This window comes from Sciurus carolinensis, chromosome 9 (assembly GCF_902686445.1).
Source record: "Sciurus carolinensis chromosome 9, mSciCar1.2, whole genome shotgun sequence".
Taxonomy (NCBI): Eukaryota; Metazoa; Chordata; class Mammalia; order Rodentia; family Sciuridae; genus Sciurus; species Sciurus carolinensis.
Window position 1 is genome coordinate 54003857 of NC_062221.1, and position 27328 is coordinate 54031184.

Consider the following 27328-nt stretch of genomic DNA (forward strand, 5'->3'; position numbering starts at 1 on the left):
TTCTTCTTGGGAACCTGTTTACTATTTTTTATTTTCTTTTTTGAAATGGAAGGATTTATGTGATAAGTTTCTTGGACTCTTCTTTAAAACCTAACTTAAGGTCTTAGTGACTCTGTTCAACAAGCCAAAGAGTTTTGAATCCTGTAAATCAGCGAGGCATGCGAATCAAAGTAGATACACTCTCATTTTTAGTCATCCAAATACATGAATACTTTGACATAAATACTCCTATTTTCCTAGCGTTACAGCAGGAAGAAGCTGTAGGGAATTGTTTTCCTAAACTCTTAGTCATTTCAAAAGTAAGTGAAGGTCCAGAGCCTTAAGACCCTGCCTTAGTAAGTCTGCCAATCTTTGGTTTATAATAAAATTAATTGTACTGATAAAAGTTTCTAAGACAGGAGCTCTCACATAAATTTGTTTCATCAAGTGTGTAAGTATGTGTAAGTTTGGAGGAACTTTTGACTTATAACCTAGTTCTGTCCTTGGGCACCTTAGCTAATTCCTAAAAATGTTGTGGTTACCCAAACTGAACTGTTTTAAAGGTATAACAAAAGATTGCAGAGCAGGTCTCAAAGGTAGAGTTCCTCCAAGCTTAAGAGCCATCTCTTTAACGGTTAGAACCCACTTGTCTTGTCAGAGTCCCATTCTTTTTACTAAGTGCCCAGGGCTAAATAAAGACCTTATGAATGTTCTCATAGCAAAGGAATGTTATGCTGTGTAAATATATGACCCAGATATCAATAAATGGAAGGAATTAAGTTGACAGAGAAAATTGATCATGGTGGCCAAGGTTTTAAATGATACCAGTTTTAATCAATTTCCTTATGAAATTTTATTTGAGGATCCCCTCACTCATTAGGTGTATTTCCTCTATGCTCTCTTGTAATTTTTTGTGGTGCCGGGGATTGAACACAGGATTAGTGCACTCAAGGCAAGCACTCTACCAACTGAGCTATACAACAAAAGTACCTAACTACTTAGGAGGCCAAAGCAGGAGGATGGTGTGTTCAAAACCAGTACTACTCTCTGAGCAGTAAAGATGTGGGTAGTATTTATATTCTTCACTGTGCATTACTAAATTTTCCAGATTCAAAAGATGAAGAAAAGCCAGGTGTGGTGGCACATGCCTGTAATCCCAGTGACTTGGAGGGCTGAGGCAGGAGGATCCCAAGTTCAGAGCCAACCTCAGGAACTTAGCAAGGCCCTATGCAATTTAGTGAGACCCTGTCTCTAAATAAAATATAAAAAGGGCTGGGGATGTGGCTTAGTCAGTAAGCACCCCTGCCCCTGGGTTCAATCCCCAGTATCAAAAAAAAAAAAAAAAAAAAAAAAAAAAGCCCAGATGTGCCAGATTGGTTAATAGGCCATTAATAAGGAACAATAAATAGCAAGTATGTTAAAATCTCAGGAAAGCTGGGGCATAGCTCAGTGATAGAGCTTGTGGTTAGCCTGCAGCAGGTACTCGGTTTGATCCCTAGTACCCCCCAACAAACTCCCTCCCCACCCCACCACTACCCTGCGCAAAACAAATACCACCTCAGAATAATAAGAACACTTTAAATCTATAAAATGACAATTAAGTAGAAACAAAATAATGATCAGAGCATTTCATTAGATTTCTGTTTTACAGATTGTTTCTGATTTATAGATTATTTTGAATTATTTCTTTTTTATAGATTATTACCATTAGATAAATTCTAATCAGGTGCAGTTTTATTCTAAATCAAAGGTTGGCAGACACACTAATGCACCTTAGTGCAAGGTTCTTAATCACAGTAAGGGCAGGTCAGCCCAGAAGAGGACAAGCCTGGAAATCCAGGTAGACCTATCAGGCCACAGGATCAGGGATAAATAGTCATTGATGTTTTTCAAATTATTACGCGTAGTATAATAGTCATTGATGTTTTTCAAATTATTACGCGTAGTAGGTTTTGAGTTTTGTTTTTGTTTTTATTTTTAAATAAAGACCAACTACAACTAATGTACTCATGAATTTTAAGTAGACAGGGAATAATTGGCACAAAAGTGTTCTAAATCAATGTTTTATTCTGGAAGAGGGTAACAAATATCGATTAGTTTTAGATATTTGTTAAGAATGTTAAAATAGATAACTTCTAAAAGAATAGAAATAAAAATTTAAACTTTAAAACTGGTGAGGGGGAGAGTGGAAAGAAAAGGAAAAAATCTTGATTTGAAAAAAAGATAGGTGAGGGGAAGTAGGAGGGATATGGAAAAAGGAAAAAGCAAGAAAGTAGTATAAATAATTTATTAACAACAAATTGGAAAATGCCAGTGGTTATAAAAATTTATGTGGGTTTATCTAGAAAATCTTTTTCTATCTTTTAACTAGATAGAGCGCTAGGGTCACTTAACCACTAATCCACATCCCCAGCCCTTTTAATATTTTATTTACAAACAGGGTCTTGCTAATTTGCTTAGGGCCTTGCTAAGTTTCTGAGACTGGCATTCAACTTGTGATCTTCTTGTGTGCCCCTCTTTGAGCTGCTGGGATTACATGTGTGTGCTACTTGTGCCTGGCCCCAAAAGATAGAAATTATTAGATTGAAATGAAATTAGCTAAAACCCAGCTCTCTGTTGTTTACCAGAGATACCTAAATACACATGGGAGGATTAGCCAGATATGGTGGTACCTGTAGTCTTCCAGCTACTTGGAAGGCTAAAACAAGAAAATCCCCTGAGCTCAGGGTTCAAGGTCAGTCTGGGCAACTTAGCAACACCCTGTCTCAAATAAGTAAATAAACAAATAAATAAATACTGAAAGATTGAAAGTAAGCAAATAGAAAAAGATACATGGAAGATAAGAAATGAAAAGAAAATTAGTATAGCAGGTTAATATCAGGCAAAATAGACTAAAAAAAGACATTTACTATATATAATGATAAAAGCTTCACCAAGTTTAAAAATTCTGAGCTTTTGTGTACCTGATAATGTAGTCTTAAAATATCTAAACCAAAAATGACAGAACTATAGGAGAATATGCGTATGCTAAGGGGATTTTATATACCTCTGTCAGTACTTGATATGTCAAGCAAAATACTGTTAAGAATATATGAGTCTACATTGTGCACAACCATAGAAACAAAAAGATGTACCCCATTTGTGTACAATGAATCAAAATGCAGTCTAAAAATAAAAAAAATAATTTAATAAAAAAAGGAAGAAGTATATAAAAGATTTGAACATTAGGTAACAAAACTTGATCTAAGGTTCACATAAAACATTACAAATAATAATAGAAAAACTTATTTAGATACACAAGACATATATGTAAGTGAACCACACAATAAGCCGTTAAGTAAGCTCAAATATCAAAGAACTTTTATCAGACAGTGTTTTTTCTGACCACAGTTCAATAAAGGCAGAAATCAATGACATGGATGACTTGAAAACCTTTGTATGTCTGGAAATTCAAAACACACTTCTAAACAACTCACAAGTCAGTGAAAGATTACATTAAAATATTCAGAGCTAAGAAATAAAAGTAAAACTTAAAGATATCCATTTGGAGAGAAATTTAGTATTAAATGACTGCAATAGAAGAAAAAGAAAAATTAAAATTTCCTTTAAGCATCTCATGTTAGATTAACTAGGCAAAATAATGAAGTAATGAAAGCAAAATAAAATTAGAAAAAAGTAAAAGGATATATAAATCTGATGAAATTAAAGAAAAGAAAAAAGACACAAATAGAAATGGAAAAGGAAGATATAATTATAGATGCTGCACTTTTGTAGAGTTACAGCAAGGCCCTGAATTCAGCCCTCAGCACCATCCCCCACCAAACACACACACAAAGAGATAAACGGTTAACATCTTTATTTCAGTACATTGAAAATATAGATGGAATGAGTTATTCCTAGAAAATTTCACCTTAATCAAAATGACTTAAGAAGGGGAAAAACCTTGAATACTCTTATAACTACTAAATAAGTTTAATTATTGACTTTTAAATGTTCCTAACTCAAAAGCAATCCAGCAGGCCTAGATTGCTTTACAGATTGAAGAGAGAATTTCAATTGTATATAAAATCTGTAGGAAAAAAAGAACACTTGCCACCTTATAAGGGTAACTTAACTTTTTTAGTAAATCCAGACAGGGAGTTCACAAGAAAGTGAAAATTACAGGATAATCATACTCATAGGTGTAAAAGTAATTAACATACTAAATTTAAAAACTGTATAGATACAATAATGTATCTTCATGACCCAGAAATGGAAATTTGAATCAACATTAGAAAATTGATAGGTATAATTAACCTCATTAGCAGTTTAAAGGAGGAAAAGCAATTACCTCAAAGGATTTAGAAACAACATTTGACAAAATTCAGCATCTACTTATGATGTTGCCACTTGACAAACTGGTAATTTAGTTAACTCAGATGAAGACTGTCTTAAGAAAATGTACATAAGATATCAAACTTAATGGTAAACTTTGGGAGGGAGGTGTTGGGGTTCGAACTTGGGCACTCAACCACTGAGCCACATCCCCAGCCCTGTTTTGTATTTTATTTAGAGATGGGGTCTCACTGAGTGGCTTAGCACCTTGCTTTTGCTGAGGTTGGCTTTGAACTCTCAATCTTCCTGCCCTAGCCTCCCAAGCTGCTGGAATTATAGGCATGTGCTATTGTGCCCAGATGAAAACATTGATTTCTCTCTTTCTCTCTGTTTTTTTTTTTTTTTTTTTTTTTGCGGTGCTGGGGATTGAAAGCAGGACTTTGTGCTAGTGAGGCAAGCACTCTACCAACTGAGCTATCTCCCCAGCCCAAACATTGATTTTTGATAATGTTCTAGGATTAAGGAGAGTTTAGCAAGGACATTGATTACAGTATCAATACACAAAAGATGGTTGTTTCTTTGTGACAGCTACACAGAGAAAACAATTAAAAAGATGTTTAGCAATAAAAATGTAACATACTTAAAAGACAAGTTAGCCCGTGGTGAAGACATAAAAGCTTTTTGACATGAAGGGAAGAACTAAATAATTCGTCCATGATAAGAAGGCTCAGTGTTGTAAAGATGTTACTTCTTCCCAGATTGGTTCGTAGATATTTCAATTAAATTCCCAACAAGGTTCATGAAATTCACAGGTTAGTTCTTAGTTCTCATGGAAGAACAAAGCGCCAAGACTGGACAAGAATTCTCCTGAAGAACTGTTAGGCAGCTTAGCCCCTGCATTACAAGGGATAACATAGAAGGCCATGTCCGTATTTTCCTACAGAATCTAAGAAGGAGATCTCATATGTTGAAATGAAATGGGGCCCATAAAGGGGAGGGCTTCAGATGCTAGTTTTACTATGATCAAGACTTGGAGGATTGCAAGTTTGAGGCCAGCCTCAGCTAGTTAGTGAGACCCTGTTTCAAAATAAAAAGGGCTGAGGCTCAGTGGTAAAGCACCCCTGGGTTCAACCCCAAGTACTAAAAACAAAACAAACAAAAAGAAAGAGTGGCTTGTTTGAACTTTCAGAAGGCAGGAAACACCTTGGCAGCAGTGATTGGCTCCAAAAGGTCCTGAAGTTCTGGTACCCTGAAATCTGAGTGAAAACCCCAAAGACTAGATGCTCTCTAACTCAGGAATAAAAATATGCCAGTTAATTTCCACTTTAGGTACTCACCTAATAGGTAAAACAAGTTTTGTTTTGTTTTGTTTTGTTTTGTTTTTGGCGTGATTGAACCCCAGATCTTGTGCTTGACCGGCAAGCTATGAACTGAGCTATATACCCCCAGACCCCTAAAATAAGTTTTTAAAATTTATTTTTAAATCTCAGACTGTTAATCAGAAAACAAAACAAACTTTAAGGGAATGGCTCTTGGACCAAAGAAATACTTTAGAAAGAAAAAATGACTCACTACAAAGACTTTGTTTGGCTAGGTAATATGACTGTTAAATGTTGCTGCAGTATTAATCTTGTTTTAAATAGAAATTGTTTTGTTAGGTCTTTGAAGGAAAGAAAAATTCAGATTTCTTTTTTTCTTCTTCTTCTTCTTCTCTAGGTATATACCTCCAGATAAAAGGGAAGAAAATGATCAGTCAACCCATAAGTGGATGGTATATGTCCGAGGGTCTCGTAGAGAACCCAGCATTAATCATTTTGTTAAGAAAGTTTGGTTCTTCCTTCATCCCAGCTACAAACCAAATGACCTTGTGGAAGTTAGGTGAGCATATTTAAGTTCTTTTGCCTAAGAACAGATGTATCGAAGTGCAAGAAATGTGATTTAACTTTAGAACATTGGGAATTCTTGTATTAGTGAGTTGAGTCTTAGTCACAATGTAGTTTTTAGCTGTGGTTTCTTTCCTTTTGCAGATTACTATGTGACTGAACAGGCATTGTCACCTTGTAACATGTCAGATTGTTACCATATTAATTATATTAGCTGATTGCTGCCTTCTGAAAATAGTTAAATTTGTTTATATGGATGCAAATGTGTGTAAAAATGTTATTTTTTATGTACAACAATTAAATACAGGATTCTGATGTTACACAAATATTTAATGTTGAAATGATCCCACCTTCTCAAAAATAATCCCTAGTGATACTTTTCCTGTGCACGTTGCAGTATAGTTGTTTATTGATTTTTTTTCTTTCTACCAGTTGTACTCTTGCTATTATTATTAACATGTGTCCTAGATTTAATTATAACTCTGTGTTCTTTTCAAGACCTCAGAGCTGTTTCTTTTGTTTGGTGTTGAAATTAATTTGAAGAATAGGGAAGGGCTTTTGCATCTGTCTTGAAATTTGGTGATAATCTTACTTTTGGTTCAAAGTACAAATGTGTTTCTCATGCATGCCGTATCTCCTCATCCCAGCACATTATGTAGGAAAAGCCTGGGTAGATTGTGTGCCTATAGAAGCACCTTTTTCATTTGGTTCAGTTGTCATGACCACCTTGAGCCAGCTTCCTAAAAACTGTGCATGTGAACTTTGCTTTTAGGCACAAGACAGTCACTAAGTGTATGCTAAACCCAGGGCCTGTTAGAAGTGAGCATAAACCCTGCCTTGGAGAAGTGAGCATATGCTCCTGCCCATGGTGCCTGTGAGACTAGAGTGGATCAGGCCCCCAGAGCAGATCTCAGTGAGGGTCTTTAGAATGTTTGTGTTTGTTTTATATAGGTTGAATGTAGAAACTCTCCAGAGTAGCTCAGTTCAATGGAAATGTTATTAGCCACACATGTAACTGTAAATTTGCTAAAAACCAGAAGGTAAAACCAAATTACTTAGCACAGTAATGCATTTTTAGGCTGCCTTGTTAGAACTCAGGTGTGCTTTCTGTGCCCTACATCAGTCTGAAAGGAGCTAGCCATAGTAGGTCCATCTGGAGAAGAACGATCTGGGCAGTGTCACCATGGGAACCTGGACTACCACAGTGGTGAGAGCATGGTCCCTACAGCCTATTGCTGGAGTTTGAATCCTAGTGCTAGTACTTATTTGCTGTGTGACCTGGACAAGTTAGTTATACAACCTTACCATACAGAGGAGATACTCATAGTGTGGTTGTAAAGATTAGGTAAATTAATAGATAGAAAGGACTTAGAATAGTGTGAGTCAAGAAACACTATGAATATTTGCTTCTGCTCTAAGGAACAGAGTTGGTCATCCTGAAGAAAAAAAAACTTATAGGAACATTTTAAGTCTTTTAAAGGTCTTTCAGAAATGTAACAGGGAATTCAGTAAGTGGTGAATTCTGTGCCACTAGGAGAGATCCTGAAAGACTAGTTGGTTATTTGAATGAATACATTGAGCAAAGAGTTGTACTCCATTCTGTTTCCAGTTGAACCTTTTTCTTTTATTTATTTATTTTTTTCACCTTCTATTAGGAATCTAGAAGTACATAATTCTGTCCAGGGGATGTAGTTCTTTCTCATGTGAAATAGCATATTTTTTAAGTTTTAGAATTTTCATAATAATGTTTTCTTTGTCGGTATTTCTTAGGTTCCTTTTCTGCTTCCAAAAATATGATTATGGAGGAATTTCCTGTTAAAGACCATTGTCCCTTTTTGCTGATTTTGTGCTGTTTGTCTGTGTCTTTCCTGGCCATAGTCCTTCCTGTCTGTTCACTGAAGGTTAGCCTCCCTACATAAATTAAGAACATGCCGAATTTCCATTGTGAGAGAAATTGAACATGCAAACAGTATAATTGAGATATATTGCAAAATAAGTTTAGACTATCCTCTCAACTTTACTGGAATTTAAATTACCAAGCTTACCATTCACAGAATTTCCATTGATTATTATTCTTAAGTCCACCATGCCTCTAGGCCTCACTACTTTTGGATCCCTTTCCATGCTCTCTCAAGTTCACCTTTTCATTTACCCCAAGTCTGATCCTCTACAGTCATCATGGCTATTTCTCTTACCTCATCTTGTGTTCACCTGACTTCTTCCATGCAGGGCATAGTACTTGGCTTTTGCTCCTTTTTTTTTTTTTTTTAAACTTTTGCTTTCTTTTCTCTCAGTTTTGTAACGGGCATTGCTTTTTCTACTTTCTAGTCTGCTACTCAGATGGTTCCTGTTTTTCAAGGTCTTTAATGTGAAGAAAAAAATTATTCTTGGTGATTCCAAATGACCTATCTAGACTATACCATTTTGGTAGCTCCTGGCTTTGTGCTTATTAATTCAGATTTGTTAAGAGTCCTCTTAGGTTTTTCCCTTGTAATTCTCTACTTACAGAATTCCTGTCTCTTAGTTTTTCAAAAGCACATCCCTCTGAAAGTGCCTTGTCCTCTGCAAGCTCAGCATTTTACCTCATTACAATAATTCCAAGTCAGGGATTCATAAAGATTTTTATTTTAAAGGTATTCTCTTCCCCATTAACTTAAGCCATATTGTTTTGAATACTTAAAGGTCTCATTTAAATTTCTAAATTTTTTTATCATGGAAAATTTCACATATATACAAAAGTAGAGGTTGTAATGAACGTGTACCCATTGCAATTAATAATAGTTTGCCAGTCTTATTCCATTAATTCACTGTCCCCACTTATTTTTGGCAGTACTGGGGTTTGAACCCAGGGATTTGCACATGGTAGGTGAGCATCCTACTTCTGAGCTACATTTACTATCCCTTTTTATTTTGAGACAGGATCTTACTCAGGCTGACTTTGAACTTCTGATTCTTCTGCTTCAGCCTCCCAAGTAGCTGAGATTTTACGTGTGTCCCACGACTCCTGGCTAATTTCCCTTTTCTCGCCTTAATGTATTACATTGTGACTGAATTCTTCAGTCCACTAAACACTCATACACAATTCTCCTCTACCCTCTCAAATCACAGCTACTGTACGGGGAAGATCAAGTCCTTTTAGCAGACAGTTTCAAATAAATTTTCACCTTCAGATTGAGCATTTTTATGATTTGTTTTGTTTTTGCCTTTGAGGACCTGGGGTAGGAATATACACCTCACAGCTTATGCCTGTTGTGCTAATCAAGGGTTCTAGCTCTGTGGTGTGACATTCATCAATCACCTTAGATCCCTCATCTATGAAAATGACTTTGAATTAGTCTGAGCCTCTTAACTCTAAGCATTCAAGAGTGAAATATTTATTGTAGGTTTGAGTTGAATTTTTGTGACTTAGCATTTTAGCAAAATTCAGCATACTGATTTAACTTCATGTGACTAAACAAGTGATTCTCAGAAGGATGTGAATTTCTGATTTATCCCTTATAAGAAAACTTCCTCTCTAAGGTAAGAGCATGAACACGGGTGAATGTATAAATATCTGCTTTTCCCTAGAGAGCCTCCTTTTCACCTGACCAGAAGAGGCTGGGGTGAGTTTCCTGTCAGAGTTCAAGTTCACTTTAAGGACAGCCAGAACAAGCGGATAGATATCATACATAATCTGAAGGTATTGTGACAAAGCATTGCTCCCCAGGAATGAAGTTTTGTTTTTTTTCCATCAGCTATTTTAAACGGTAGTGTTAGACCTTCTGAGGGAGGTGGTCACAGACAGTAGAAGCAGGATAATCGTTTGACCATGATGTGCTTACTGCTACATTTCTTTATCTTCTGAAGGTTGGGGAGACATTTGCTTTACAGGATGATATATATTCTTTGAAAAGATGAACTAATTGTTCAGATAATGTGAAGACTTGAAATTTTTTATCACATTTCACTGTTGATGTGTTACTTGAGACAAACTGAAATCTTTATTTTTTATAAGTGTTGGCTTTTCTATAAAAATGAGACAAATAATGTGTTGCTTGTTTATCTCATAAGGATTAAGAGAAGCAAACATATTTTGGCAATTATAAAGTACCATACTAGATTGTATTATCTAGTTTGTATGGTCAGAAATTCTTCACTGATATATCCACATGGTTTATTATGCAGCCATTATAAATTATATTTTGTGAAGTATTTTCTGTTTTTAGGGAAAAACTACCACTATACTAAGTGAAAAGCAGAGCACAAAACACTATATATGGAAGTCAACTATGATCTTTAAAAGGTAGAAAAAATACAAAACAAAAAAATTACTAACTGTTGGAGTTATTGAAGTATTGAGTTTGTGGGCAATTTCCCCTATCCTTTTTTCTATTTTCCTGTTTGTTTTAACATTTTTGCAGTTTTATGTAATAAACATATTGAACTTTTATAATTGAAAGGCAGACAATTAAAAAATTATTTTTCATTGTAGATGGACATAATACCTTTATTTATTCATTTTTATGTGGTACTGAGGAACGAACCCAGTGCCTCACTCATGCTAGGCAAGCACTCTACCACTGAGCCACAACCCCAGCCCAGCAGACTTTTTTAATGCTACCCTAGATACTCTTTGTAGTATATAGTAGAAAATATCATCTGTACGTTTTCTATACAATACAATCCTAATATTGTACTTTTCCCAAAGTGCCCCTACTTTGTGGCTTATCACATTGTTCTCATTAGTGACTCCCAAAATTGAACTCAATAAAACTGAGTACATTTATAGAATTCCTTTTTCATTACCTTTGTTTTATAAATGCACCTCTTTAAACCCTGAGGCATGCTAAAGGTTTCTCTCCATCAGTGATAGACTGTACTGCTTGACTTGATGTTTAAGTTATTTTCTACAGATGACTGTAAGACTTCATTGCCTTATAACCTCAGAGAAGAACAGAAACCGATCAAAGAGCATGTAGACATTTCATTCAAAGGGGCAGAATACTGTCCTGTTGCTTAGAAAAAGGTCTAAAATAGTTCTGCTTTCTTTTAATCTTGTTTTAATCACTGTACATACTACATATTGCTCTGGGCCCAGATCTAGTCCCTAAAATAAAGGGAATTGTTTACATGGTTCTCACATATTTTATTGTGCATATCACCTAGAGTTCCCTGTGAAAGATTATTTGAGACACAGTGGTTTAGAGTGACAATAAAGTACTTCTTAACCAGTTTTTCTAGAAAAACACTTTTTACTCTTTTGTTGTATATTGACCTCAAAGCTTTAAACACTATATTCTGGTGACGACATGGTCTTTATTTTTACTGGAGTTGTCATTTTCCCTGTTTTTTCTTTGTAAGTTCTTGGAATGAAATATCTTTCATTCTTTTCTCTGTTCTAAATGTTGGTTCAGTTAAAGACCATTATTCTTTCTAAATAATCTTTCTTATATTCCCACTATTGCTAGTTTGCTGTTGTCTTATTGTCTTCTTTACTCCATCTCCTCTCCCCTCTGTCCCTTGTACACACCATCATCACTCTACCTAAAACAGCAGAACCATTATGCTATTCCTTTTTTGGAAAACAATTGAATTCCTGCTGTTCAAGTTCAGACTCTCCTCCTACTGTTTAACATTCTTCCTGTTTCGACTCAACATACTTTCCCTAAATTATCTTGCACTAATCCTCTGCATGAATGTTCTCCAGTCATGTTGGTCTGTTCTGTCCTAGAAATGCCTTGGATCTTCTTCCCTTGTGCCTTTTTTTAAGGCTTTTCTCCTCCTCCTTGAGCACTGGTTTGAATTCTTTCCATTCTTCAAGTTCCTGTGTAACTTCTTGCTGTTGAAGCTCATAACATGTGTATTCTGTTCTACAGAGTACATAATTATGTATGATACTGTAAATACTGCATTAAATACTAAGTATTCTTAAGTGTTAGAGTTTGAGAAGTGTGAAATTCCCATATTCTGCATCCCTAGCAGGTAGTTTTTTAACCCTCTCTTCAGCCATTACAGTGGAGCATAGCACTTTCAAGTAAAAATTTTTTATGTATGTAGGATAAAATTTTGGAAGATTTTTTTTCATAATTTACTTAAAACTGCTGTTTTTCTTGAAAAAACAAAACAAAAAATTTCAATCTTATTTTTCTAGCTTAATTCTGAAGTAATAGTGTATGTATAACATTGTAATTTATAAGAATCTAGAAATTTTGATAATAGCCTTCATGTCTCTCCATAAATCATTTTTTCTCTAGGCAAAACTTGTTTCTATAACACTTTTTGCTTGCTGTGTTTTCTAGTTCCTTTTGCTGTTTTGATAATGGTTCTGTTTTTTTCAGTGTCCCTCTTAAAATTTGGTCCTAAGAATGAAACATGCCTGTACAGATTATAGACAGACAGTTATTTTCATTTTCCAGGGGATAAGAAAATGAATGTCACCTAAAATTGCCCATACCTGTTTAGCAGTCCTACTCTTAACTAAGGTTTAAATATGAAAATTCTAGATCTCATCTGTGGAACCCGTCTTAATCAATCCTGTATTGCTTTTCTTCTTAACACTAAAATCTGTTGACTAATGGACTGACTTCCCCATGTCAGCTGTGAGGAGCTCAGCCTTTAAAACCTTGTGTTTACTAACCTGCCTGGCTTCGTCATTTTTTCCTTCTGTTTTTCCTTTCTTCGTATGCAGCTTATAAACATGTTTTTCCTGTCAGTCTTACTGTACAATGCTTATATTGATAAGCTATCACAAATTCTTTTTTTTTTTTAAGATGTTAGGATATAAATTGAAACAAAAAGAAGTGAACCCCTTCCTATATAATTGTAAACTTTTCTTTATGTTATTAACATTCCCTCAGTTTATTTCTTCTTTCTCTCCTCAAAAATAAATCTTTCAACCTGTTTTTTTTTTGTGTGTGTGGGGGGGGGGGCGGAATTGAACCCAGGGCCTTGTACATGGTAGGCAGGTGCTCTGTCACTGAGCTATTCGTTACGCTAATATATTTGAATTAATTAGCATTGCCTGACCTGCCTAAATTTTCATATAGTTTTTTTCAAGAATGTTTAGCAAATTATACATTAATTATGTAATTGTGCCATCATGTTACACCTGTATTTTTATAACCTGTCATTTAAAATATATTTACACAATTTTTGTAAACTCATCTCAGTGGCTACATAATACTTCACAGATTGAAAATACATGTTTACTTAAGCATTCCTTTTATAGAACATTTATGTTTTTAGTTTGTGGTTATAGATAATGTCGCAGTAAAGTTCTTTTGGTGTGAATCTTCTTCCATTTTTAGATTAGGCTTGGAATAGGCTTTTAGAAGTATGTGATTTACATTAAAATTAAAATAACTGTAAGTCCATGGCTGTTTTTGTATTTACCCAGTTTTTCCCCTAGAAAATTGAGGATTTTTATTGAAGTGATTACTTGCTTGTTTACAACGTGAGAACGTGGATCCTGTGGTTATCTTAAGGTCTGTAAGTGAGCACAGTGAAATTTAACACTCTCTCCTTTGTCTTTCAATAGCTGGATAGAACGTACACTGGCCTGCAGACACTGGGCGCAGAGACGGTAGGTGTTTTTTCTACAGTTTTGTTTTTTTTGTGTGTGTGTGTGTGTGTGTGTGTTACTGGGAATGATCTTCATTTTTAGTTAGGGGAAAAAATGAGTGTTAGATTTTCTTCTGAAAAAAAGTTTATTTCTCCCACTCCCTTTGTATTTCTTTTCTTTTTTTTAAAATTGTTTAATTGTGATTATAAAACACGTAACATTTACCATCCTAGCCATTTTTCAGCATATGATTTGGTGGCGTTAATACACTTATATTGCTGTGAACCCATCACTACAGCCCATCTCTTGAACTCTTTCCACCTTGCAAAAAACTAAATCCATGTCTGTTGAGCAGTAGTTACCCATTCCTCCCTCTCTGCATCTCTGGCAACACCGTTCTTTTTTCTGTGAATTTGGCTACTCCAGGTAATTTATAAATGGTATCATTCAGTACTTGTCTTTTTGTGATTGCCTTTATTGCACTTAGCATAATGTCAAAATGCACTCTACAACTATGTAAAACTATAATGCACTAAAGAGGACTAGAATTGTATCTCAGTTGTAAAGCATCCCTAGGTTCAGTCCCAGTGACAAGAAAGAAAAACGATGAATCCCTTTTTCAATTCTTTTGGGTGTATATTCAGAAGTGGAATCGCTGCATCACGTGAGTGCTATTTTAAAGTTTTTGAGGAAACACCATGTTATTTTCCATGGCAGCTGCACCATTTTATGTTCCTTCCACAGTATGGAGTTCGTTTTATCCATATCTTCTTCATCAGTACTTGTTGTTTTCTAATGGTCATTAAGTGGTATTTTGTGGGTTTGGTTTGTATTTCTCTTGTGATTAGTGATGTTGAGCATCTTTTTCGAGAGCTTACCTTATTTCACTGCATAATTGTCACAGATTTTATGTCTTTTTTTTTTTCCAAAAGATGTGGCATAGGCATCTATGTGTGCCTATGTGTGAGGCACTGGGTTCGATCCTTAGCACCACATAAAAATAAATAAAATAAAGGCAGGCTGTCCATCTACAACTACAAAAAGTATTTTTTTTTAAAATAGCATGGTATAGCCATTATGTGAAACTCTTTTAAAAAATTGTGCCATTATTACTTAAAAATCATGTATTCTTAAACTGTGTTTGATGTAAGATTAGTATGCAAGGAACACTTGTGACTACATTAAAATTGAACCATCCAAATAGATACTAATTATTTATTTGTGACAGTTAAGTAACATTTTTCCAGTCTGAAAAAAAAGTTAAGCATTAATTCTAAGTTAAACATTAGTTTCTATTGGTTGATGTGTTATAGTGGGAATAGTACACTTGTAAAAATTTACTATAGTGTTGCCAGGTATGTACTTAAAAAATTTAATCTTCTGTCCAAAGATTCTGTGCCTCAATCATTGGTTTCATTATCTGATGAGCCATCTTCAGTGCCACCTGTAAGATGTGTTTGCCTTTGGTACTGCAGCCCTCCAAACAAACCATGCAAGTTGATTTTTGAAAACATACTGGCAATGCATGTATGCTGAGAATCCTAGGCTCATGGCTGGCAGCCTGTGAGAAGACAGATGTGCTTCTGTGTGCCACTGGTGAATTTTTTTTTATTTTTTATTTTTATTTTTTTTGGCACCAGGGATTAAACCCAGGGGCGCTTAACCACTGAGCCACATCCCCAGCCCTTTTTTATATTTGGAAACAGTTTCTCACTAAGTTGCTTAGGGCCTCACTAAGTTGTCGAGACTAGCTTTGAACTCGAAATCTTCCCAAGCCACTGGGATTACATGTGCCACCATACCTAGTTTCTGTTTACCTTTTTAAGGTGCATGAAGAGCAGAATTAATTCCATGCAATAATTACACAATATAAGGTTATAAACCAGTTTTTTGGATGGGAAAAACAGGGTGCGATGATTATGTGGTGAAATACAGTATTTGGCCATTTTATTTTCTTCGGAAAAATGTCCTTTGCCCATTTTTTACCAGATTACTTTTGTCATTATGAATTGTAGGAGTTCTTTATATATTCTGAATATTAATCAATTATCAGATATATAATTTGCAACTATTTATTCCCATCCCGTGATTCATTTCTTTTCTTCTTTTCTGCCTTTTCATTCTGTGGATCATGCCTTTTTTTGGTTTTGTTTTGTTTTGTTCTAATTAGTGAGGTTGTGCCTTTTGGTGTACAAAAGTTTTTAGTTTGATGTAGTCCCATTTGTCTGTTGTGTTTTGTTTGTTTGTTGTTTTTTAGGGTTTTTTTGCCTGTGCTTTTGGTGTCACATCAAAAAACCTTTGTGAAATCAGGTGTTGTGATGCTTTTTCCCTGTTTTCTTCTAAGAGTTCTTCTAAGCATTATCTTAGCTTAGTTTAGGTCTTTGATCCATTTTTGGTTGATTTTTATATATATTGTAAGGTACTGCATTTGCTTGTGAATATCCAGTTTTTCTTGCACTATTTGCTGAAAAGACTTTGTCCTTTCCCCTATTAAATGCTCTTGGCACCTCTGTGGAAGATCATTTGGTCATACATGTGAGGTTTTTTTCTATTCTGTTAGTCTGTGTGTTTGTATGCCAGCAACACTGTTTTGATTATTATAACTTTGTAATAACTTTGGAATCAGAAAGTGAGAGATCTCTAACTTTTTTCTATACCCTCTTTCCAATTTTTGTTTTTATTATATAATATCTACAGTAATTATTATCAGAATTAGCTAGTTAAATCTTTCTCTCTTTAGAGAAATGGACAGTGTTATAGCAGGAGGCATTTATTGAGCAACTATAACCTATGCACTGGTCCAGGTGTTGGCAATACAGAAATGAACAAGATAGTTTTATATTCTTTGTGATTTGAAGAATGGGAGTAGGCAGAAAAACAAAAGCAAATAACAATTTCAGTTCCAAATAAGTACTTTGAAGAAGAGTAGCTGGGGGACAAGGAAGGGAGTTGCCTATACTAAGGTGGTTGTGGAAGATCTCTCTGAAAAGGTGACATTTGATTGAGACCTACTGATGAGAACACAGCCGTGCAAAGATTTGGAGGAAGCATGTTTCCAAGGAGTAGAAACAGCAAAAGGAGAGGCTTTTCACTGAAGGTATTCTGTTAAGCCAGACTACATTACATCCTAAAATAAATCCAGTTCTTGAAATGGAAATTGCCTTTGAGATATGATTATAAATTGTTTGTCACATCTCTTAGAGTTCCATGTTCTAGGACAGGACTTGAGTATTCTGTGACCCTGATGATGGACTCATCAGCCTGATTGTTGTCCACTTATGTAGGTAGTGGATGTTGAACTCCATCGGCATTCTCTTGGAGAAGAGTACGTTTACCCTCAGTCCTCAGAGTCGGACATCTCTGACGCCCCTCCATCTTTGCCTTTGACCATTCCAGCCCCAGTAAAAGCTTCTTCACCAATAAAGCACTCCCTTGAGCCAGTACCCGATACCTCTGTGGAGAAAGGTAATGCTGCGGTCTTCCTTGTATGGGGTCTCTCTGGGGCATTTCTTTCTCATTTGTACAACACGATAATGAACTTCTGCCTTCAGTGACTTAAGAGAATATGGAAAATAAATGTTCATAAATAGGCATGCTGCCTGTATTACACAGTTCTTTCAGGAAAATTTAAAAATTGCTGCTCCTCTCAGAAGCATTCTTTCCCCATAAACTGCTACTGACATAAAATGCAGATATCACCAAAAAAATTAGTATTTTATCCTTTGCTAAAGACTGATTCAGCTTCTGATTGTTTTAACAGAATACTTGAATATTAAATATCTAATCCTAGTTAAAATAATGTTACAGCATCAAAATATATCCATGGCATTTTGTATTTAATAAATATGTAAGTAAGTATATAATTGCCATATTTTAAGTGTTCACATATGTAAGCATATAAGATATATAATTTATTCTAAGTGGGGTTAGTTTTATCTCTAAGCCTGAATTTTAATGTGATGTTAAAGTTTTAGTTCTTTTATAAGATGTCAGCCTAGGGGGCTGAGGAGATAGCTCAGTTGGTAGAGTGCTTGCCTTGCAAGCACAAGGCCCTGGGTTCTATCCCCAGCACCACAAAAAAAAAAAAATAAATAAATAAAATAAAAAAGATGTCGGCCTATTTTTCTTTAGATTTTAATTGCATTCTCTTTATGGGCATTAATGAGACCAGACTTCATTAGATTAAATGAATGGTTTCTTTTTTTAGTTTTTCCTCCTTTCTAAGTTAAACAATTTTTTATTTCATGTACTAAAAAGTGCAAGAACCTAATGAACTTTTGCTTCTATATCTAGTTTATAGTTAATGATTTCTGATTTCTTTACAGAGGCATTTTAACTAAATAAGATCTAAGCATGATACTTTCTACCTAAAAAAGTATAAAGGGATACTTGATTGTATTCATTTCACCATCAGTAATTAGTATAAATAGATATTGAAATAATACTGAATAATATAGTGTTTTTATTCTTTCCCACAGTGATAGAGTTTTGTTATTTCAAAATGATCGATGACTTATTGTTGACCTGTTAAATTTCAAACAGGATTCCCATCTAACACTGAAACTGAGAGACACACTACATTTTATTCTTTGCCATCTTCATTGGAAAGAACACCCACCAAAGTGACATCCCAGAAAATTACCTTTTGTTCTCATGGCAATTCAGCTTTCCAGCCAATAGCATCAAGCTGCAAAATTGTGCCACAAAGTCAGGTTCCTAATCCTGAGTCACCTGGAAAATCCTTCCAGCCCATCACCATGAGCTGCAAGATTGTCTCAGGTATACAGAAGATGTGTTGAAAATGATGTGTGTAAAATTGACTGGATGGTAGAATTGTTGAAGTCAAGTTCTTTTAAGTAGTATATGTGTTTCTTTTTCGTTAATCACTATTAATTAGCACAGCTGTCACAAAGAAAAAAAAAACCCAAAACACAATTTATTGATATGAGAATTTTTTAATGAGATGAAGAAATGAAACTCGAAGTAGTAAAATTTTAGTCTCCTAGAGTTAACACAGGTAAAATATTGATAGGGTAATCTGGCTGAAACCAAGGTAGAAATTGAGTTTGGGGATTCTAAAGGGAAACCAGAGTGACTAGTAGAAAATTGAGTTTGCGGGGGCTGGGGAGATTGCTCAGTCGGTAGAGTGCTTGCCCTGTAAGCACAAGGCCCTGGGTTCGATCCCCAGCATCCCCCGCCCCAAAAAAAAAAAATTGAGTTTGGGGATTCTAAAGGGAAACCAGAGTGACTAGTAATAGAAAAAGTTTAGAGGCCTTTTGGCTTGGGGTTAAGCTTCAAGTGTTGGAATTGAAGTATCCTTTATTGTCTCCATAACCACACAAGCAAATTAATTCATTCCTGTTATCAATAGTTATTCTGAGACTTCCTTTTTTCACTAAATTTTGATTGTCCTTTGCCTTGTGGCAGTTTCACATTTATGTTAACTAACTTTTAATAGAAATACACTTTATGGCTTTGTCTCGACCACTTCAGAAAATACGTGAAAGGGTAGTTGGAAACATCAGGCAGGGAGAGCACTCGTGTATAATGCTGAAATGAGGGAGAAAAGCAGGAGTCTCTGCTGCTGTAAGTGGACAGCTAAGCAGAAATATGGTCCAGATATTTGAAGTAGATGAAATCTTTGAAATTTATTTAAGGTAAATTTCACCTTCTAGTTTGGATTTTGGAACCCACTGCTTGCAAGTTGGAACAGATTGAATATAAAAGTTGATTTAGAAGTTTGGAGAAATTTACAGATGGCAGATTTGATCAGTAAGGCAGTTGAGGATGATTGCTCATGACTAACCTTTGAGAGTATTCTGTGGAAGCGTGAATCTTTCTGGACTGTGGCTTTGACATACTAGTGACAGAGATTTTTGTCTTGGGCAAGTGAATTACATACTTTTCTATTAGAAATTAATTGTGAATCAAAACATCAGATTCCTAAATTTAGTTGAATACTTCCTAGTTTTCTCTCTGATTTTCATGTTCTGAGTATAACTGTCAATATAACACCCACCTGTGAAATTAAGAGAATTATCATGCTAAGTCCCACTGTATGTAAAGCATTGCTGTTTTGAACTTTAATGTGCATACAAAAGAATCTTGTTAAAATGCAGATTTATATCCAGTAGGCCTGGGATAGGATCTTAAAATCTTTTTCTAGTGAGTTTTCCAGTAATGCGGATGCTGCTGGTCCACAGATTAGGATGCATAGTAGATCACAGTACTCCCTGGCCTCAGCTATACTGTCGCTGCTGCTCAGCACCAGAAGCATACAGTCCCATCCCGGCTTGTCACCTCAGATGAACTGACTGAACGTATTTTGCTTCTCTCCTCTTTTTAATTATAAAGGTTCTCCAATATCAACACCAAGTCCATCACCGTTGCCTCGAACCCCGACCTCCACTCCAGTTCATGTGAAACAAGGCCCTGCCAGCTCTGTTATAAACAATCCTTATGTTATCATGGATAAACCTGGGCAGGTGATTGGAGCCTCCACTCCTAGTACAGGTGTGTATGTGGTCAATGTTTGTGCAATCCAGAGGATTTGATCTTTTATTGAAGACTAAATCCGAGCATGACTTGGTAGCCAAGTGATTGGAAAATAAAATCTCCATCCATAAAAAGGAATATGTAAAGTAACATCAACACTTTCTCTGAGGGAAGATTTATATTTTGTATAGGTACATTTTAGGAATTAAAAGTAAGCCATTAATTTTCTTTAAAGAAATACTTGATTTCTTTTCATTTAGAAATGAAATTCTTATTCATTTGGGGTATACAAGTAAGTGGCCCAAACTTTTCCAGGTTAAACTTTTAGTATAATGATAGTTTTGTGGGCCATACACATTTCTTCCTGAGCAACTTGATATTTTCTTGTCTTCAAATAAGATACATTTTGCTTTGGAAGGAATACTGAAACTGTAGTTATAAAAAGAGAACTCTAATAGGAAGAATAAGGCTTTGGAATCACCATATTTGTCTTCATAATCACATAAAACTGCATGGTGCTCTTCAGTTTTTTGATGTTCTTTTACTAACATTGTTTTATTTATTCCCTTCACTTAACCTCTATAAATACACATACTTTTAACTATAAATTTCACTGATCGAGGGAAATAGTGAAAAGAGAGATGAAATAAAAGGGATGATTATAAAGTAATGAGGCTGGTTTTTTTTAAATTGACGTATTGGATTAATGTACATTAATTTATGTTGAACATTTTCAAGAGGTTTTGTTTGTTTTTTGAAAAGTTAAGTAAGCACTGTAATAATGATTTTTAATTGTGGCGCTCCTTTTAGAAATACTGCTTTTAGGGCTTGCTTAATAGTCTTTTGAACATATTTAGAAATGTTAAATGAGTATATTTTGAGAATGTTTAGTTTTAGAACTCAGCCACAAGTCTTTAGAGGAAGTTTTAGAAATAGAGTGGGTAATCAAATACCATTTTAGGTCTCGACTTGTCGACTGTTGATAATATGACTGACTTATCAGATTCTTAAAAGCAGTTGCACAAGTAGGGTATAAAATACTTAATCTAGGGTAGATACAGCCTCTAGTGAAACTACTTTGCAGAAACTGGCATTACTTGGATTTTTGCATTCTGGCCCATTTGTTAATGTGATAGTGTCTCTTATGTAAGGAGGAGAGTATATAATATGTACTTTACTTTTTCTTTTATTCATACTTATTGACTTCTTATTCCATTGCAGATTGAGTTTGTTCAGTTTTGTAGAAATAAGTTCTTAAGTCTTTTTTTCCCCCCTAAAAGTTTCAGGGATATGAGCTTTTAACCCTTAAAAATGAAAAATAAGTAGTGGTGAAGAAAGGATGGTGGTGAAAATGATTTAAAATTACTTTTGTAAATTTTACTTTGTACTTTATTTTTAAATCTGCCCTGCTTACAGGAAGTCCTACAAACAAGCTCTCCACAGCTTCTCAGGTCTCCCAAGGAACAGGTTCACCTGTTCCTAAAATTCATGGAAGTAGTTTTGTAACATCTACAGTCAAGGTAAAGCTCTTGTATACATTGCACTTTCCTAGTTTGTAAAGATAGTATGTGCAACCTTGGCAAAAGTGTGTCAGTTGATGTTGCAGATTTCATAAATTAAACTCTTCATTCCTGATAATTACTTTAAAGATTGTCTACTGAGGACTTTACTGCCTCACATTGGTCTTTCCCTAGTGTAGAAAATGCTTCTGAACAGTTCAATTAAATGATCACCCAGCTTTGATTTGAAAACAGTGTGGTGAGGCGGTGACCTTATTTATGTTTTGCTGGAGAAGACGTTTTAAAAACTATTTCCTTACAAAAATACTCATCTGACATCTTTCATTTTTTCCTTATGTTTTCACTACCAAAAGTATGTATATATTTTCTTTTGTACATGTTAGTCTTTTGGTTATTTGAGAATAATTTTTTTTTTTTTTTTTTTTTTAATTTCTTGTGGTGCTGGGGATTGAACCCAGGGCCTTGTGCATATAAGGCAATCAGTCTACCAACTGAGCTATATCCCCAGCTGAGAATAATTTTTATCTCCACAAGTTTTTTCCCTTCCTCTTTAGGATGAACAGGCCTTTAGAATTTGGAACTCCAAATGATCTGACTTGTTCAGATCATGGTTAAACATCCACTCATCATTTGGCAAAGACCCTTCCCCACTGTGTGGTTCAGTTATCCAGCTCCCTTTTTAGGGCTCCCTTAAATCTGAAGCATTTGAGTATCAAATCCTATCTGAAAAACCCTGAGAATGTGAAGCTTGTCTCTTACATTACTTGTGCTGAACACAGTTCTTGTATTTAGACACATGGTAATGATGATCTTGAATAGTTTCCTAGCCCAAAGCAGGTTTTCTACTAAATTTTGTGCAGTGTACAAGTAGCATGTTAAATGAATATCTGAACTATATTGATTCCCTTGAAGGTCTTGACTCTTTATCAGTTTATTTTTTGATGTTTGCTAATGATCTTTCCATTATATACTCAAGAAATGTTCTTACCTTTTGTTTCTTCTTTTTCTTAAAATTCTAATTATGGCAAATTGCCCCTGAGATTGGCATTTTGTCTTTGAGAATCAGAGACCAACTACAGTAGTTCTGAATGTTTATATTGTAAAAATGTCTTTGCATATGCTAATTAAGTTCTTTTAATATTTTAAATAAATAATTAATTGAAAAAATTTCCCTTGTATTCTTAGTATTGAGTGAATTTCCCAAATCAAGTGAGAGTATGTTAAGAGAACATATACAATTACCTGTTTCAACCATTAATTTATTTAGTGAATTGGCTAAATATAAAAGAGTAAAATATAGTCCCCATCCTGTTATAGTTTATTCTCTGGCAGGGCACTAGACATGCAAACCAATAAAACCAACTAGATGCTAAAGGTTGTAGGATAGGAGTCTTCCCAGTATACAGCAGGACACATGAGTAGGTTTGCCAAGGTGTAGCTTTTCTTTGCATTTTGTTTTGAAAACAAGATTAAAATATTGCTTTAGAGGCTTGGAAAACCCCTAAGAGTTTGGGGAGGTTTTTAAATTTGTTTGTTTTTGTCTTGTCTTTTGGTTGTTGATGTTGCTAGATAATGTCACAGTTTGTATTAAATGTAGGTAACAGAATATCTAAAATCACCCATTTTGACCCGGTTGTATAACGTACCTCTGTTCACATAGCAGGAAGATTCTTTATTCGCATCTATGCCACCTCTTTGCCCAATTGGGAGTCACCCTAAGGTTCAGAGCCCCAAACCTATAACTGGAGGACTTGGAGCTTTCACAAAAGTGAGTATTTATTAGCAGCACATTGTCCTTTGAGTCTGTATGGTCTTGTTACATAATCCTCTTAGTGGCATGTTGGAGTTGATTGAGATTACCCCTACAACATGTTACTTTTTAACTGTTACTTTTTAGTATGTCTCAAAGCTGAAATCAGACCTTAGTTCTAAGACATGCTTCCATTTATTTAGTGATGTCCACTTCCTTGGAGTCCAGCAAGTTAGGAAATTCAGAGAGCACAAACTGGGTTGTTTCTCTCTACTGCTGTTTTGCCACCAGTCTCTAAAGCAAATGACAGAAGCACAGATTCAAGTCCAGGGCCTCATGTGTGCTGGGTGGATGCTCTGCCACTGAGCTACACGCCCAGTTCTTTTTATTTTTTGATTTGAGACGGCATCTTGCTAAATTGCACAGGCTGGCCTCCTATCTCAGCTTCCCAAGTAGCTGGGATTATATACACATACCACTGCCCTGGCCTTTTGGTCCCTATAATAGTTGTGTTCTGTATTTAAGAAATACTTTTACCCTTCTCATGAAGTCATTGCATATAGACCAAGTTTCATTGATTCATTAATCCCTGCAGATGAATCTATTCAGATACTAGTAGGGTTTTTTCCCCACAGGATATTAATTCAGTGTCATTGTCATGTTTGTTGCAAGGTGATCATCAAACAGGAACCTGGTGAAGCCCCTCACATGCCCACAACAGGAGCTGCGAGCCAGTCACCACTTCCTCAGTACGTGACTGTGAAAGGGGGTCACATGATAGCTGTGTCCCCCCAAAAACAAGTTATTACTGCTGGAGAAGGGACTACTCAGTCACCAAAGATTCAGCCCTCCAAGGTTTGTGTTGGCTAGGGGTTGGGAGGTCAACATGTTAATGAAAGTTGTATAAATGATTGATAAATGCCAAAAAGATTGAGGTTGACAGGGTTGCTGACCCCATAGGATTCTGTTTGGTAGCCTGGTTGCAAAAGCAAGTCAGTCAATGTTAAGCCGATCCGTTCCTCTAGTATCCATGATAAGAGTTGAGGCGTGTATTATAGCGGGTCCAGGAATAGCCCAAGAGGCAAAGGGAACCTATGTGCTCTGGCAGCAAAGGTGACTGGCTTCATGATCACAGCCTTCTACTTGATTCAATCTGAGATGGGACTACTGGTTTGTTTCTGATAGGAGAATGCTACGTTTTACATCTCTGATGTCCAGACTGTGATCTGTTCAATGAATTCTTGGCTCTTTGGAGAGTTAATATTCCTTATAATTTGGAGATATGGTGGAATTAATGAATTGGAAGGAATATAAAGTAGCCCTCAGATTCTTATTTTCCTACATTGATTAGAAATATTATCTAAATGCTTTTTGTGTCAGGCTCATATTTATATATTATCTATAATCCTCACACCACTGTGCAAGGTGGGCATTTTCACCCCCCTCTTTTTTTAGGGGAAGGAGTACCAGGGATTGAACCCAGGGCACAACTCTTATACTGAGCCACATCCTCAGCCTTTTTTATTTTTCATTTTAAGACAGATTCTTACTAAGTTGCTGAGGCTGGCCTCAAACTTACAGTCCTCCCAAGTCATTAGGATTATGGGTGTGCACCACCATGCTGGGTTATTTTCACCCCCATTTTAAAAATGCAGAAATCATGACTGAGAGGCTAGGCAGCTTCCTCAAGAGCGGATGGCTAGTGAGTGACGGGGGCTAATCCATTTCTGCTGACTCCTGACCATTCCACTCATCCAGTAATGCTGAACAGACATTCTGTCTTATCACATTGCCACATATCTAATGGTAATATAAGACTAAGAGAAAACAGATTTGTGCTAAAATGCCCCAAGTAAGGTTTAAGGGCACCTAGAAAGAAGTGCCACAGCAGAGTGAAAGAATTGCAAAGAAGCAAGAGAGCATGAGAAAAGACACCACTGTTTACCCAGGAAATTGAGGAGATAAGGAGCTGTCTGCAAGGTCAGACCATCCTTGGTTATTGCTGAAGTACATTCCTTGAAACTGCCTGTAAACAGAAGGGTGGGAAATGTGATCGTTTTTCTTCCATATCACTCTGGCAAAATGGAAATGCCTCTTATCATGTTTTCTAAGTCCACAGTAGGGAGTGGGGAGTGGGAGAATAGAAGTTTAGTGGATTACACAAAGGGGAATAAAGGTGGGGGGAGGGAGGACAGGATAGGAAAGACAGGGAAATGAATCTGACATAACTGTACCTATATGAATATGCCACAGTGAATTTCACCATCGGGTACATCCACAAGAATGGGGTCCTAATTATAGTAAGATATATTCCTTGCTTGTGTAATTATATCAAAATGGACTCTACTGGGTTGTATGACTAAAAAGAAACAATTAAAAAAAAAATGAAGGTTCTCACATCAACATGAAAAGTGACAACTGAGGAATAAACAAGTTCCATGTGGGAAGAAAGCAGTTGGTATGGTAAAAAGAGCATGAACTTTGGAATGACCAGTGCTACTCATTATTTGTGTGACGTAGGCAGGTTAATCTCTCTGAACTCTGGTTTATTCATCTAGTGAAAGGGAATAATACCTCCTGTCTTTCAGAGCTATACAAAAATGAGAGGGTGTCATATGTAAAGGACTTAGCAGAGAACACATGCTCAGTAAATAACATCTAATGTGAATGTCATGTGTGTCTGTGCACAAGTGCCATGGTAACAATTATTACCGAGCACAGTGGCTGTAGTTTTGAGTATCTAGAGGCAAAATCACATACACATGTCTTTCTCCTTAAGGTACTAATTTCTGATTTACCAAAGTTATGTTCACAGGGCAGAAATAGAAGTACTGAATCAAAGCATGCATCAAAGCAAAGCATTAATAACAAATACAGAACAAAGGTGTCTGCTTTGTAAAACTAGAAGGAAATTAGCAATACCCAGAGAAGTATGATGGAATGGCAAGAGAAGAGTGGTATGTTAAGTTCAGGTTCGAGGCTAAAATGTTGTTTTGTTAAAAACAGAAAAACTAACTTGGGATTTTGATGTCCTACTTAAGGATCCTTTCTCCTTTGTAGTATCTGTTATCAGCTGTGCATAGAACTTTTCCCAAATAATGCAAACTTGTAGACTTTCCCATTCTCAGTTTTCCAGAACAAATGGTGGTGGTGGTGATGGGGTCATCTTGGGAGTATGCACGTTTTGGATAAGCTCTTTTCGTCAAGACTGCCCTCCTATGGCCAATTTGGGATATTATATTTTATTAGGCTCTTGGAGAGATTAAATGTGTCATATCTGTTAATAGAGTTTATATTAGCAGCTATCATGTTAGCTGGACTTTTTATACTTATTTTCATTTTAATTCTTGATTTTATGGGGCAAATATTACTTTATAAATGAGAGGGCTAGTGCTAAAGCTCAAAGAGGTTAAGTAATATACACATCTACCAGTTGGTGAAACGAAACAGGGAAACCAGTCTGTCTGCTTACAGAAACCTATACATTCCTCTGCTATACTGTGGTGTAATTAATTGATTAGGGGACCATTTGCTTTACATCAGTCATATTATCCAAGCACATGGCAAATATATATTACAATATATAGTAATATACTATGTATACAATTACATACTATATACTATATAATATGCTGTATTACTATCTTGTGATTTAGTAATTCCTTAATTAGAACATCCCATTCATCAGTAGCCTATGGTATATCCTTTTATTCTACCTCCTAAATAATCATGTTTTTTAAAGAGGCTCTAAAATTTCAATAAAATAAGACAGTCTTATAAGTATTTACATATCCTCCACTCTGAATTAAAAAGGGGAACTGGTTGAGTAGAACTTTTTCTTTGTACT

The 27328-nt window shown here is 35.6% G+C and overlaps 1 protein-coding gene across 7 annotated transcripts in view; it reads left to right on the plus strand.

Annotated features, from left to right (window-relative positions):
- Positions 1-27328, plus strand: part of Yeats2 (YEATS domain containing 2) — a 116816-nt gene that overhangs the window by 30101 nt on the left and 59387 nt on the right. For 6 of the 7 annotated variants that reach the window (XM_047564328.1, XM_047564326.1, XM_047564327.1 and 3 more), the window contains exons 7-15: positions 6010-6171; positions 9744-9855; positions 13693-13737; positions 17001-17181; positions 18259-18495; positions 20071-20229; positions 21628-21731; positions 23392-23499; positions 24154-24336. In XM_047564328.1, coding sequence (XP_047420284.1) covers positions 6010-6171; positions 9744-9855; positions 13693-13737; positions 17001-17181; positions 18259-18495; positions 20071-20229; positions 21628-21731; positions 23392-23499; positions 24154-24336 — 1291 coding nt within the window. The remainder of the gene's footprint in view (positions 1-6009; positions 6172-9743; positions 9856-13692; positions 13738-17000; positions 17182-18258; positions 18496-20070; positions 20230-21627; positions 21732-23391; positions 23500-24153; positions 24337-27328) is intronic. The other variant, XM_047564330.1, reaches the window with a different exon arrangement.